This window comes from Pelobates fuscus, chromosome 7, assembly GCF_036172605.1.
Source record: "Pelobates fuscus isolate aPelFus1 chromosome 7, aPelFus1.pri, whole genome shotgun sequence".
Lineage (NCBI taxonomy): Eukaryota > Metazoa > Chordata > Amphibia > Anura > Pelobatidae > Pelobates > Pelobates fuscus.
In genome coordinates this window covers 176,232,791-176,247,998 of record NC_086323.1, presented here as the reverse complement: position 1 = coordinate 176,247,998, position 15,208 = coordinate 176,232,791, and the positions used below count along the sequence as shown (strand labels likewise).

Genomic DNA, 15,208 nt, shown 5'->3' with positions numbered 1-15,208 from the left:
ATAGTATATAACAATATTAAGGTTGTATTGTAAACTGGAAAACAATTTGCAGAACCTGTTTGGAGTCGGCCCTAACCTACATAAAGGCATTTTATATGTTGTTGGATAGTTAAATTTAGTAGAAGATCCACTGGGAGACAGCAGTTTACACTATCATAGATAGTCAGGAACCAAATAAAGTTTAAAGTTTTATTGTTACTGAAAATAAAAACCGCAAATAGAGAAGTAAGTGCATGTTACTTTACGGTTATTCCTCAATGTGTATATACCCCTCTAATAGCCTTATTGATAACAAATATGTTAATTGTCAGTTTCCTGCCTATTCCCAAATGTGGTATGATATGGAAGTGCTTTCCACCACCTCCATCATATAGTGGCACATCCTGTTGCGGCTTTTCCAGGTAATAGCTGCCATTACTAAGATGGCCTTTCGTCCACTTCCTGTTATTCAAATCCATTAACAGGTCAACTACTGTTGGAGGTCATTATTGGTTTATGCTATTAACTGACGATACTTAGTCAAAGTCACCTCTATTGAATTATAATTTGAAATGAGAATCAAACTAAATTTGACATTTAAGTCCAAAGTAGCCGAACTGGAAGCATAATTGACATGGAAAACTTTTCCTGTTGGCTATTATGGCCTTACATTTAAAATTCGCTTCGAATTCCCAACTAATCTCATTTTAGTGAACTGTTACAGTCTAGTAGCACTTGGTATTTTCTGCTTTATTGGAGGTCTTGACCATCTTTGCTTTGTAACACCAGAGTTGTCATGTAGAAATTGTGTGTCATATACATATATTATGAGTATATTACATAGAAATATTTTTTTTTTCTCAGCTTTTGGGGATGTTTTCTCAGTCATTGGTGTCAGGGAACCTCAACCAGCTGCAAGTGAGGCATTTGTGAAGTTTGCTGATGCACATCGCAACATTGAAAAGTTTGGGATTGGTCTTTTAAAAACTATCAAACCAGTAAGTAGAATGCTCTGAAGTAGTTAAAATAGAAAATGTCTAGTTTAAGCACCAAAACGACTCCAGTTTAGTGTTGTGGATGTTGTGCATAGATAATGCACCTGTAGTCTCACTGTTTAGGAGTTAAAATACTTTATTTCTAATCCCTGGCCACACCTACTAAGGCTGTCGATCACATAGGCTCCCTACACACTTCTTGAACTGATACATTCAGTATTCGTACTAGTGTTTACTCACAAATTTAAAGATTGTCTCTGTGATGAATTACTCCATGAATCCTTTTCCTCTCAGCCCTCTGAGTTTTAAATGATTTGTCCATGGCACTGCTGGTAAGGAGATGCTTATTTAAAAAGCTTGTTGCAATTCTTGGTGTTCAAGTCATCATGCTCATGACTGCCATGGTTGTCTTCCCTCAATTTCCTCTGTCAAATTTTACTTTATTTTACATATTGTTGATGGCTTGCCATGTAATCCTGAGAAGCAGGGGGCACTCGTCATAGTAGTCCGCTGCACAATAGAGAATAAGTATGGGGAAGGAATCTTGTAGACTAAAAGTGTAATATTGCGAAGAGCATAATATTGTTCAATAAGGCATAGTAGCAGGAAAAACTCAAATGATATTCATTTTTTTTTTTTTTTTTAATTCTTTATTTTCGTTGTGCAAGTGATAACAATGCATCTTACACTGCCACAACGGCATATGCAAGTACAGTTTTGACACAATTGTACATAATATGACAGTTTGGTCTCGGCACAATTTTTATATTATAAAGATAGTCAAGCTATTATAACACGTTTGATGCGGGTTTCGACAATTTTAGCATTCAGAGTTACACGAGTAAGAGAGGCAAGAGACGTGACCCGCTTAAAATAATGATTTGCACGCTATATAGCACGTTTAAGTTTCATGGGATTAATTCCCCGGCCATAGGTCTCCATGCATTCTGCCAGTACGTTAACATATTAGCTGGAGCAAAATGGGCTTGGGTGGAACATACATATTGGTAGGGCCATTATCATTAAGTACGTTAAGCAATGGTATTAGTACAGTACCCTATCTCCTGGAGTGCATGGTCAGGTAACATACAATTCTAGCATAGGATATAGGTATTTTGCAATTGTGGGTGCTTTAGTTGTGATCAAATGATATTCTTGCAGATCTACTGCAAGGGTTGAGATAGATAAGTAACTATCACATAAAGCCATTTAGAAAAAGTGCCCTTTATGAACGCATCTTTTCTGTGCACTAAACCTTTAGTTTGTCTTTGGGGTTCAGAAGTGCAGTTAGTAGCCGCCTAGTGAAGTGCGGTAGTTCAGCTTCTCAGATGTTTTCTGCTACTCCCCGCACTTTCAGATTGTTTTGGCGCCTTCTATCTTCTTGGGCGTCGAGCTTTCGTTCCGTGAGGAGATTTTGTTGTTGAAGCTCTGAGACCGCCCGTTGCAACTCCATGATATGGGTGGACTGGGTGTTAGAGTGGTTTTCTACCACTCCCAATCTGCTAGACAGACCGCGTTCATAAAGGGCACTTTTTCTAAATGGCTTTATGTGATAGTTACTTATCTATCTCAACCCTTGCAGTAGATCTGCAAGAATATCATTTGATCACAACTAAAGCACCCACAATTGCAAATAATTTATAACATAAATAGTAAGGTCCATAATAGTGTTATGTTCCACTGACAACTGGTAGTTTTATCTGATATTTAACACACTTTTTCTTTTTTTCCTCTGACAGATGCTGAGTGATTTAAACACTTATCTAAATAAAGCAATTCCTGACACTAAGTTGACTATCCGTAAATACCTTGATGTAAAGTTTGAATATTTGGTAAGAATTAAATAAAAAAAATGTTTAGTTATTTTAGAGTCTAATTTGGTTTCTTGAAATACTTCCAAATGTGTCAATTTCTTAAAGGGCCACTCCAGACCCCTAAAGCACTTACTGAAGTGCTTTAGGGTTTAACTGGCTATCACCATTGTCCCTATCACATAAAAACTTACCTGTTTACAAACTGCTCGGACATACGACCAACTCTCTTGCGTGGAGAATCCCTTGAATCGGAGTCTCGGGAACTCCCCCAAACATAGATTCAAGGGATTCCCCACGTTAGTAAGCTGGTCTATGTTCGAGGGAATTTCTTCTGAACATAGATTTGAGGGATTGCCCACACTATTATTATTGCCATTTATATAGCGCCATCAGATTCCATAGCGCTTAGCTAGATAGCTGGTCTGTGTTCGAGGGGATTCCTTGAACATAGACCTGCTCTCTAGCTCATGCGAGACTTGGTTGTTGCGCCGGTCTGAGGCATCCTCTCTTAATGACCTAGCCGTAGGAATGGAATTCAGATGGTAAGTGAAAAGGGCTCGTAATACCATAATTGCTTTCCCTTGGCGTTCTAAGGTTAACTGTAGCATCCACAGCAGTCATCATTTAAAATATAAAGGACTTTTCAGGTTGCCTTGATGACTAACAAATGGGACATGTCTCCAATAATGTTTCCTCCCCTGCAAGATCAGATTTGCAATGGTAGATCGACCAACATTCACTAGTAATTTTAACTTGTCATAACGTCTGGCTTTGATTTACTTATAATTGGACTACGACTATTTATTATTTCCTTCTACCGCCAATTATAACACATTGACTACATTGAAGTATATTTTAAAGTGGAGCTGCAAGAACTATTATGCAAAATATATAAGGCAGTTGTAGGAAGGGTAAGTGGCTCGGGCACATTGAGTGGAGGATGTATTGCTTTTGGGAGTTGGACTTAAATAAGAGGAGAAACTTGTCCCTTTTAATTTTTTTTAATAGCTATTCCAAATTTTACTTCCTAACTACTTTAGTAAATACCCTTGAGAGACTTGAGTATTGATTTTGTTTTAGTTCAGTACCATGTCTATACATTTTAGAACTTTACTTCTGTATTAGTCTTTGCCGTGTGATTCTTTGTATCTTAAAACCTTTTAGTTAAATAAAGTGTTATCTAAAGTTTACGTTGCATTCATCTTACAGCTTATATCATCTATGTATAGTTTCCTTCTTATTACAGAAAAAAAATACTCTTGTGTAAATTTATATTTAAAAATAAAATTTTGGAAATTATGTGTTTTTCAGTCCTACTGCTTGAAAGTGAAAGAGATGGATGATGAAGAATACAGCAGTATTGTAAGTATAATCATTGTTTGATATTATTGTCAATTTTGTCTGCTTCAGTTCTGTACTGAAGCAAGGAGTTGGCAGAATAAGTCCAGGAATCTGTGTTAATATGCCGTCTCTAGATCCTAGTGGTGAAATAAGGCAAGGTGAGAACATCAAGCAGACATCCGCACAAGCCAAAGCATATATATTTGCCAAAACATACTAAGACCTATTAACTTCATTGTCTTGTTCAACATCATTCCATGTTAACCTTTTGCCTTTGATCAAACTCTCCTGAATTCATTCTGGTGACTTAATACCAAATCTTCAGTATTAGTAATGTTTGTGCGCACTGTGTTCTGTTATGTAGGCACTGGGAGAACCTTTATATCGTGTTAGTACTGGTAATTATGAATATCGTTTAATCCTGCGGTGTCGGCAGGAAGCACGTTCACGTTTTGCAAGGATGCGAAAGGATGTCTTGGAGAAAATTGAACTTCTTGACCAGAAACACGGTGAGTTCTATGTTTTAGTCTTCAGAACATTTCAATGACTTTCTGTTCATGGCGATGAAGATGATGTGATTATAATACTGTGTTTGCAAAGCCTCATGTGCTGATTCACACTTTAAATCGTATCTGTCATTTTCCAGTATTTCATAATAATATAATCTTGATGAAATACTGATTAAGACTGCTTTGGACAAAGAATATAAAATGGTGAGAGCACTCTAAAACATGCAGTTAGACTTATTACCAGTATTGCCTTGAATTCAATTCTAAAAGACAGCAAGACATAAAAAAGAACATAGGGTAATATTGTCAAAATATAAATTTTGTTCATAAAATACTGGTAAAACTCACATGCTTCTGAGTCACTTAAAAAAGCTGACTCAGACTAAAAGCTGTAGTGGAGATGAAGATCTTTTAAACTGGACGTCTTTTGAATGAGTTCCCTCTGGATGTTGGTCTTACAATTATTCCAGGATGCAAAATCAAAATAAAACTTGTTTATTTAATAAAAACAAAATTATTGAACTCAAATTTAAAATAAAGATTGTCCATACAGAATTACCACGCCGCGTTTCGGCGAAATAGCCTTTCTCAAGTGGTGTAATGTTCATCTCCATGATTGCAGCTTATATTTCAAATCTTGGCGCTCTTTTCCGCGGTGTCCGGGTCTTTTACTTCCGCTTTCGTCATTTTCAGTCGTCCGACGTGTCCCACACGTCTTGACGTCATCTTCAATCGTCCGGCGTGTCTCACACGTCGTGACGTCATTCCGGCACCGTAAACCGGAAGTGTTACGGGCGCCATTTTTAAAAGTCCTTTCGATGTCTAATTTGCCAGGTTATATTAAACAGTCATAAATATACAATTATATACACAAATTTTATAAAAAAGGACACCTCTAAACAGAAGGGAAAATATATATTGTTAGACAAGAGGGAATTATATATAAAATGCATAAAAGAATAGATATAAAAAGTATATATTTAACTAAAAACTTCATAAACTATAATTTACCGGACAAATATTCTAAAAAATCATATTTAAAAAAAAAAAATATTATATAATAAAACATTATAAAATATTTAACATTTCTATATATAAGAATTAACCTCAAAATCTATATTTAAACCGCATGGGGACAGGGTTTGCATATTAAAAATCCATTTCATTTCAGTTTTGTTTAAAAGATTTTCTATATCTCCTCCTCTCCAATGTACTTTAACCGCTTCTATACCCATAAATTCAAAATCTTGCGTACTGCCACCATGAACTTCTAAAAAATGTTTAGACACATTATGTAGGGTATATTTTCTATTAATATTATAAATGTGTTCCCTAATTCTTATTTTAAGTGGTCTAGATGTTCTGCCTATATACTGATATCCACAGGGACAGGTAATCATATAGATAACATTTTTAGAATTACAGGTTAAAAAAGATTTAATATCATAAGATTTTTTATTAAAAAAATCAAATTTAGTGACATTTTTATGTTTCCTTAAAGTGCAACCTCTACATGATCCACAATAATAAAAACCGTTATCTCTTTTAAACATAGTTAAGAGTTGTGGATTTTTTTCTTTCTCTAAAAAGCTTGAAGTTAAAACCTGTTTAAAATTCTTTGCTCCTCTAAAAATAACTTTAGGTTTAGTTCCTAAATACTGTTTTACATCTTGGTCCTGCTCCAAAATGTGCCAATTTCTCCTAATTATTTTTTGTAATTTATCACTATTTGAACTATAATTAAAAATAATAGGTATAGTAGGATCATCATCCTTTTGTTCTTTTAATTTATATTTTAAAATATTTTCCCTTGGTTTTTGTCCTACTTCTTCTTTCAAGCATTTGAGCTCGTTTTGACTATACCCCTTTTCCACTAATTGATTAATTAAAATTTGTGTTTGTTCATCATATTGTTGAGTTTCTGTGCAGTTTCGCTTAAGCCTTAAAAATTGTCCCTTAGGTATGTTCGTTAGCCATGGTTTAAAATGACAGCTTTTTAGATTAATAAAACTATTTACATCTACCAATTTAAAAAAAGTCTTGCTTTTAATTTGGTTCTCCTCAACATAAATACTTAGATCTAAAAAATTAACTTGTTGAGAACTAATTTCATATGTTAAATGAATATTCCAACTATTTAAATTTAGATTATTTAAAAAAACTTAAAAGGGACTCTTTTGTTCCTCTCCATATAATAAAAATATCGTCTATGTATCTTTTGTCTTTTGTACAGGACCAGATTTGCCCCAAGCTCTGATTTGGAAAAGATCTCTAATTCTTCCCAATGAGCCATAAATAAATTTGCATAGCTTGGGGCAAATCTGGTCCCCATAGACGTTCCCTTTGTTTGCTGGTAAAAATTATTCTCGAGGGGGCGGGGCCGGACCGCCGAGCCGGCTGGTCGCACCGCCGAGCCGGCTGGTCGCACGTTAGACCAGCTCCTGCAGCCTAGCCTTTGAACAGGCAATTTTAAGCAAATTTTCGCACAAAACTTGCCGGCGACGGTGGCCCTCGACGGGCAGAGAGCCCTGGGGCCCAGGGCGAGGCTGGCCCTACAGGCTACAGTCCCCTGGACGAAGAAACCTATCCGACCTTTTTGAGGCCTACTCCAGAGGCGAGCGGGATGGACGGCCGTTGCCCTGCCGCTTACTGCTCGGGGCTTAGAGTCGGACCCGCGGGGATGCCGGCCCCGTTCCCCCCCCCCCATGGACCGGGGGGGTGATCCCGGTCTACACCTTTTGAGATCCAAACTACCAAGCCAGCATCCTGAGTCTCCCGCCCGCACTGCAGACCGCATGTCGGGCCCAAGATGGCCGCCAAGCTCCAACCTGCAAACATGGGAAAGCACTTCCCGCTCAATCAGCTCACGTACGCCGAGACCACTGGTGGAGCACGGAATGCAGCAACACCTACCCTGTACTATCCACCTCACCTGGGAGAGAGGCTGAAACGACGGCTACTCAATCCACCAGGCGCATAGCAAAGCGACTTGTTCACCGGTGAGCCAGCCGTCGGACCCCCTGAGAGGGGACCTGCACTGCGATACAACGCCATATACCACACACCACGCAGAGGGAATCCCGACCGGGACTACACAAACCCTAGAAAGTCGACCGGGCTCCCTCAATCCGGACGGCAAAACACGTCGGAAGAACGTACACTCACCAGCTCCCGCCATGACGCCAAGGTACGAGCCTACAGAGACTTACCCCACTCCAGCATCTGTTGAGAACTGCCCAAACCTCTCTGGACACTCCACAGCTGAACCTAGTGCCTGGAGACAAGCATCTACGTTCCTGAAATGCTTCACCATATGCCAGATTATCCCATCTTGCAATTAAGTTGTTTGCCTTAAATTGTATACTTTATTAGGCCACAGGGCAATATAGTTTTGTCAGGGCAGAGGGGGGGAGAGACTCTGGGACACTCGTTAATACTAGCGTGTAGCTAATCGCTTATTGTATTCTAAATCTTGCGTGCTCTTACTATTCGTGATAAAGCACCGAATCTACTACGCTTAGAATGCATAGAGCCAAATAGATTAGCTAGAGAGTTTTATACAACCCTCAAACGTATGGAAGCAACACTTAGAAATAATCGTCTGTCAAATAGATTGCTAACATATGCACAAATCGTCTAGCTAAGCATGTATAACAAAAAACAAAAATTTTGTGCAAGTTCCTTATGCCACTGTTTAACGCATCTGTAACCTCATGAAAATGAACGCTGTTGTAGCGTATGACAATACTCTGTAATCACCTGCACTACAAAAATAAAGAATTTAAAAAAATAAATAAAATTATTCTCGAACCAAAAGAAATTGTTGGAGAGGATTATTTGTATCCCTTCTATAATGAAGTCTATTTGTTGGGAGTTTAATTTTGTCTCTTTATTTAAAAAATGTCTAGCAGCCTCACAACCCTTTGCGTGTTCTATAATGGTATAGAGGCTGCTGACATCACAGGTAGCCATAATTAGTCCATCTTCCCATTTTAAATCACTTAAAATCTGTAAAAGTGACATGGTGTCTTTAAGATAAGAGGGACATTTCTTGACTGGATCTTGTAAAAAATAGTCTAAAAATTGAGACAAAGGAGATAAAAGTGAACCGATTCCAGAAACTATTGGTCGTCCCGGGGGATTTTTTTATATCCTTATGAATTTTGGGTAAAACATATAGGACGGGGATTCTTGGAAATTTTACATTAAGAAAATCGTATTCTTTTTTTATTTAATATCTCAAGTTTTAATCCATAATCTAAAAAAAAATTAAATTTTTTTTATTTCTTCTAAGGTTTTTTTTGGTAATAGTAGATAGGTATCTTGATCTTTTAATTGTTCAAAAATCACTTCAAGATATTTTTCTTTTTTCCATATCACTACCCTTATCTGCTGGTTTAATAATGATAGTGGAATCTTTCTTAAAGTCTTGTAATGCTTTTCTTTCAAGTTTTAAGTTATTTTTGTTGTTCTTTTATAGGTTTTATTTCTCTAAGTTCTTTAATACAGCTCTTTTCAAAAACCTTCATTGCATCTGACTTTAAATAACTTGGGAAGAAATTAGATTTATTTTTAAGAGTGGTAGGTTTAAATTTCTCATCATTATTTTCCACTTCTTCTATTGTATTTTTAGGGAACTTTTGATTAAAAAACTTTTTTAAACATAATTTACGTGTAAACCTATTAATATCTAAAAATGTCTCATTTATCGATATCGCAGCTAGGAGCAAATTTAAAACCCTTATATGAGATTCATCTAAAATTTTATCTGACAGGTTAAAAATTCTTATGTCCGTTGAGGTCTTTTTGCTATTTCCTCCCTTCTCCTTTTCTCCTCTTTTCTGTTTTCTATTTCCTCTTCTTGTTTCCCCCTTTTTGTTCGGGTTTGTGTCCTTAGATTCCCTTTTATTCTGCTCATAGTCTGGCCTAAAAAAAGATCTTCCTCATTTAGGTGTTGTAAGTGACTATATCTATTAGAGACAGTTATAGGTTTTTCTTGTCTCCTAGGAGGGGAATATTTGGAATTTCTGTCATAATTGGTCCTATTGAAATTATTCCTATCATAATTGTTCCCTCTAGAGGAATTTCTCCTTTCTCCTGTTCTAGATTTCACTTGGATCCATTCTCCCTTCTTTTCATATTCCTTTTTTTGTTGATGTTGATTTTGTATTGGATATCTTTCCCCATATGTTTTATAATTTTGTTGGGGTAATCTGTCTTGTTTTTTTAAATTTACTTTTGTGTAATTTGTCTTTGTATTTTTAAAACCATTACTTTTTTTTCTGTGGTTTTATTTGACCCTTCAAATAGTCTTCCTGGTCTCTTTTCAGTTTCTTTTTCTTAGTTTCAATTACTTTTTTCTCTATACTTTTTATTTTTTCTACTATTCTTTCCATCAAGAACTTAAATTCCTAATTTTCTATGAAGGGTTCAAGTTTTTTCTGGAGATCATTAATTTCCTCATTCATCTGATGTAAACTAAGTGTCCGTTGTTCTATAATAATACCCATCATGTGTCTTGCAAAAGACTCTAGGGCTCCATCCCATGCCTCCTTAAATCTCTCGCTTTCATTCTCGGAGGTGGGGGATTTATGAAATCTTAGACCCCTAGGAGCTACCTTCAATTCCACATATTTCTCCAATGTAAATACTTCCCATTTGTATTTCATTTCTTTAATGAGTAATCGTTCTAAACTGAAACAGATTGTTTCTAGATTTTCATTTATTTTATTCAATCTGTTTTCTGATATTTCATTGGTTAAATCAAATCTTTGATTCATGTCACCTTGCCAACTTTTTCGCAAATTAAAGATTGACATTATGATAATATACAATTAATCCCAAAAAGAGTGATAGTCAATACAATAATAAAATAGAGATGTGGGAGAAAAAGTACAATTTGGTGCTACTATCACCTAGTGTGAATCACTCAGCCACACAGAGTAAAAGTGTACAAAGAATATAAAATGGTGAGAGCACTCTAAAACATGCAGTTAGACTTATTACCAGTATTGCCTTGAATTCAATTCTAAAAGACAGCAAGACATAAAAAAGAACATAGGGTAATGTCAAAATATAAATATTGTTCATAAAATACTGGTAAAACTCACATGCTTCTGAGTCACTTAAAAAAGCGGTGGTACAAGTGGTGTAATGTTCATCTCCATGATTGCAGCTTATATTTCAAATCTTGGCGCTCTTTTCCGCGGTGTCCGGGTCTTTTACTTCCGCTTTCGTCATTTTCGAAGACCCGGACACCGCGGAAAAGAGCGCCAAGATTTGAAATATAAGCTGCAATCATGGAGATGAACATTACACCACTTGAGAAAGGCTATTTCGCCGAAACGCGTCGTGGTAATTCTGTATGGACAATCTTTATTTTAAATTTGCGTTCAATAATTTTGTTTTTATTAAATAAACAAGTTTTATTTTGATTTTGCATCCTGGAATAATTGTAAGACCAACATCCAGAGGGAACTCATTCAAAAGACCTCCAGTTTAAAAGATCTTCATCTCCACTACAGCTTTTAGTCTGAGTCAGCTTTTTTAAGTGACTCAGAAGCATGTGAGTTTTACCAGTATTTTATGAACAATATTTATATTTTGACAATATTACCCTATGTTCTTTTTTATGTCTTGCTGTCTTTTAGAATTGAATTCAAGGCAATACTGGTAATAAGTTTAACTGCATGTTTTAGAGTGCTCTCACCATTTTATATTCTTTGTACACTGTTACTCTGTGTGGCTGAGTGATTCACACTAGGTGATGGTAGCACCAAATTGTACTTTTTTCCCACATCACTATTTTAAGACTGCTTTGGTATTTCATTGAAAGTCCAATGTCATCCAAAGATTTCATGGTAAAACCTGTGGTTGACAAAAGGCGTCAACCTTTGTAAAATCCCAGCAGCAGCCACCAGTGACAACTGTGGGATTCAGTCTCTGTCTGTGGAGGATCTTGCTGGAACCTTCATATACCTCGGTTTTGTCCACTTGGGCATGTGCGAAAATGTGTAATGGGGGTGCAATGAAATGCCAAGAGCAGAACAGGACTTGCATCATGAAAATAGTCAGGCTGAGGTAATGAAGACTTCCCCACCCATGCACCCCGTGGTTGCCGAACCCACACCAGATTTATATTGTATACATAGGTTTTATATATGACTTCATGCATATTCTGAATTCTTGGATATAAATGCATGCATTCTTAATCTGTGTAATTATTATTTGGTTTTTAAATTGTCCTCCTTCTAGTACCATCTTCTACACTGTTTTTTTTTTTTCTCTCTCTCTTCCCCCTCACTAAGTGATCCTCACACAACATATTTACAACCCTCTATGACAGTTGTTCCCAGCCTTTTTTCACTTGAACACCCCTTGGCAGCCCATTCCCATAAATTGTACCCCTCATATTAGCAAAATGTTTGTAATTAATTTCAAATGTATAAGTTTCTCTTTGCCTCAGCTCCCATGCTTCTCCATTATTCCCCTGCTTCTCCTGTACCCTAGACTCTCACATATACAATCACTGACACATTTACAGAGAGACACACAGATACAAACACTGACACAGATGTAGATGTAAAGATGCGCAGATACACAGAAGCACAGATGTAAACACTGATGCACATACAATTGCAGAGACACACTGATATTCACACTAACACACGTGCAGATAGGCATTAAAATACACATACAGATATACACACACACACACTAACACACATTAGGATGTTCAGGCACACAGATACAAACATTGAAATAGGTGCAGACACACACTGACCCACGGAGATATACGGACACACTGACACACCTACAGATGCTCAGACATACAGATACACACACTGGCATAAACCTATAGACATACAGATACACATACACAGAGTTACACAGATTCAGACATTCAGATACAAACCCTACATACATACACAGAAAACTCACTTACAAGTCAAGATCCTCCCTTGCGGCTCAGAGTATGTTTGAGCTGGGAGGAAGTGAGAGGCTCGCACTTCTTTATGTGTTGTTTTTGTTGAGAAATGCTTTAGACTTCAGAAAGGAATGTTCTCCCAAAAGCTTGTCATTCCAAAATTATGTTAGTCCAGTAAAAAAAAACAAAAAAAGAGTATTACAAAATCATTTTATCTGTTATTTATGTATCTTCTCTGTTCTAGTGAGTTGAACTACTATTCATATTTTCATTTTGCTTCAGTTTTTTTCTATTTTGGGGTTTTTCTTTTTTTTTTTTTTTTTTGTCCGTTTCTATGTACTGCTGGAAATAAGCAGAGATATTCCTGAGTTACATGTATATTAGTTTGTACACATTTATTTGTGTGTCATTATTTTTTCTTTTCTTTTTCTAATTCTTTTTATTTTAGCTGTGCTAGTTGCATCCAAATTTGGATATTTGTGGGGTGGGTTTCCTCACATTTTATTTTCCAATTTTGTTCAGGCTGACAAGTTGCATGAACATAGGTTGTCTATAGAAAGCATTCTTCTTCTTTTTAAAACCTTATACAATGTGCATAGGTGCACTAAAACTCAAAATATTATTTATTTACAGGGCCACTAAAGTAACCAAAACAACTTTAGCTTAACCCCTTTGTGACATTAGGGCAGCTAAGCCGTCCTATATAAGATATAAATAAACTTTGCATTAAAATGAGATATAGTGCACTCAGGGGTTCTTGATGCTTTTTATTCAGCACATTTAAAAGTTGACTTTTATCAAGACCATGGGGAATGAAACGTCGACTTTTAAATGTGCTGAATAAAAGGCAGGAACTTTATTTTCTTACCAGACCCCTGAGTACACTCTTCTTGTTTTTATACATTGCGGCTGGCGTTGGCACCCGTGCAGTTACAAGACCGGGGAACTTGAGTGCTGAAAACGTGGATTTGTGTATATTTGTTGTTTTGGTTTTTTAAAGTGTATTTTTTATATAATAATATATTGGTGGTTCTGCCTGACAAACCAGGTATTAATTCAAGATAATTTAATTTGCAATCCCTTTATTTGAACATGTTACGTTCCAAAAACCCCATAAAACCTGTACACGGGTGGTAATGTTGTACTTGTGAGACATCGCTAAACACCATTATGAGTATTTTAGAGCAGTAAAACGTAAAAGGGCATTTTTTTTTTTGTGCAAAATGCAAAAAAACATGAAAACTAACTTTGTAAAGAGGTGTAACTGGGGCTGCGTGGACAGAAATAAAAGTGATTTAACTCCTAAATGGCAGATAATTGAGCTGTGAAACTGCAGGAACATGATCTATTCTATACACTAAAACAGCTTCATTAAAAGTTGTTTTGGTGACTATCTTCACTCTAAAATTTGTTTTACAGATCTTTGTGTCAAAGTGTTGGGGGAAAAAATTATACATATATTTATTTTTTAATGGTATATAAGTAAATGTTTCCTTTTTTTTTTCCTAAATCGATTCTAAGTATGGACTCAAAACGAAGAACGGATATATGATTGACAGACCAATTTTAAGTTACATTTTTAGAGTACCTAGGAGCCAGAATTGGACTGAATACATATTATTAAATGGCAAGCAATTAGTTTGCAAGACTCATCAGTTTGCACATTGTGAGGTTTTTCATCTTTGGAGTACCAAATATATTTTTATCACAGGGCGTATACTAATATTTCAACAGATATGATATGTAAGTTACTCACGCACTCTCTTGTACCTCCACAGTTCAAGATATTGTGTTCCAGCTCCAACGCTTTGTCTCTGCCATGTCCAAATATGATGACCAGTGCTTTGAAGTCCTGAAAGAGGCAGATATTTTCCCTATTGAGGTGGATCTGGCTCGCACTACCCTCTCTTATGGCCAGGTTAATTCAATTACCGATGAAGCTGATGAAGACGACCTTGAGAAGATGACTGAGGCAGAGAATGGGGAAAAACTCATTAATGACCAATGACTTCAAATGTTGTTTTTTATATATAGAAAGATTTGAACTGTATTTATTAATCTTCTTTGCTCATATGTACATTGTATCACTTCAACACTGGAGTAATGAGAATATAAAATGTCTAGTTAATGTTTTTATTCTTAACTGTTGCAGGAGATGCCGCTGTTCACTGCAAATGTAAAAATACATTTCAATGCATTTAATGATTATAATCTGAGTCTTGTTTTGCTACTCAACGATAAGTTATTTTGTAGTAAAAACAGATAATGGGGAAAAAATGACCCTCTGTAAAACAAAAAAACAAACAGAAAATATGTATTGTTTCTTAGAGCATTAGAACCTTCACATGTAAAACCACTTACTCCATCCTATGTCTCCTATTATTAATCAAGCGTCTTATCTTGCCAAGCTAAGGAAGCATTAACAAAAAAAAAAAACTTGTCCTTGCTCTGTTTGTGAATGCTATGAATTATTTTTGAAGATGTTGAAGCACTATAGGGTCAGGAACACAAACATGTATTTCTGACCCTATATGGTTAAAACCACCATCTAACCACCCTGGCCCCCTCCTTCCTCCCTAAATGTAGTAAAATCTTACTTGTATTAAAGTCTGAAGCTGCTGGCTTTGTCCCAGTTTCCTTTAG

At 36.2% G+C, this 15,208-nt stretch overlaps 1 protein-coding gene across 4 annotated transcripts in view; it reads left to right on the top strand.

Moving 5' to 3' along the window:
• Positions 1-14,767, top strand: part of PICK1 (protein interacting with PRKCA 1) — a 52,841-nt gene extending 38,074 nt beyond the window's left edge. For all 4 annotated transcript variants that reach the window (XM_063427582.1, XM_063427580.1, XM_063427581.1 and 1 more), the window contains exons 9-13: positions 844-977; positions 2,714-2,806; positions 4,100-4,150; positions 4,494-4,638; positions 14,344-14,767. In XM_063427582.1, coding sequence (XP_063283652.1) covers positions 844-977; positions 2,714-2,806; positions 4,100-4,150; positions 4,494-4,638; positions 14,344-14,573 — 653 coding nt within the window. In that variant the 3' untranslated portion in view covers positions 14,574-14,767. The remainder of the gene's footprint in view (positions 1-843; positions 978-2,713; positions 2,807-4,099; positions 4,151-4,493; positions 4,639-14,343) is intronic.
• Positions 14,768-15,208: the final 441 nt, after the last annotated feature.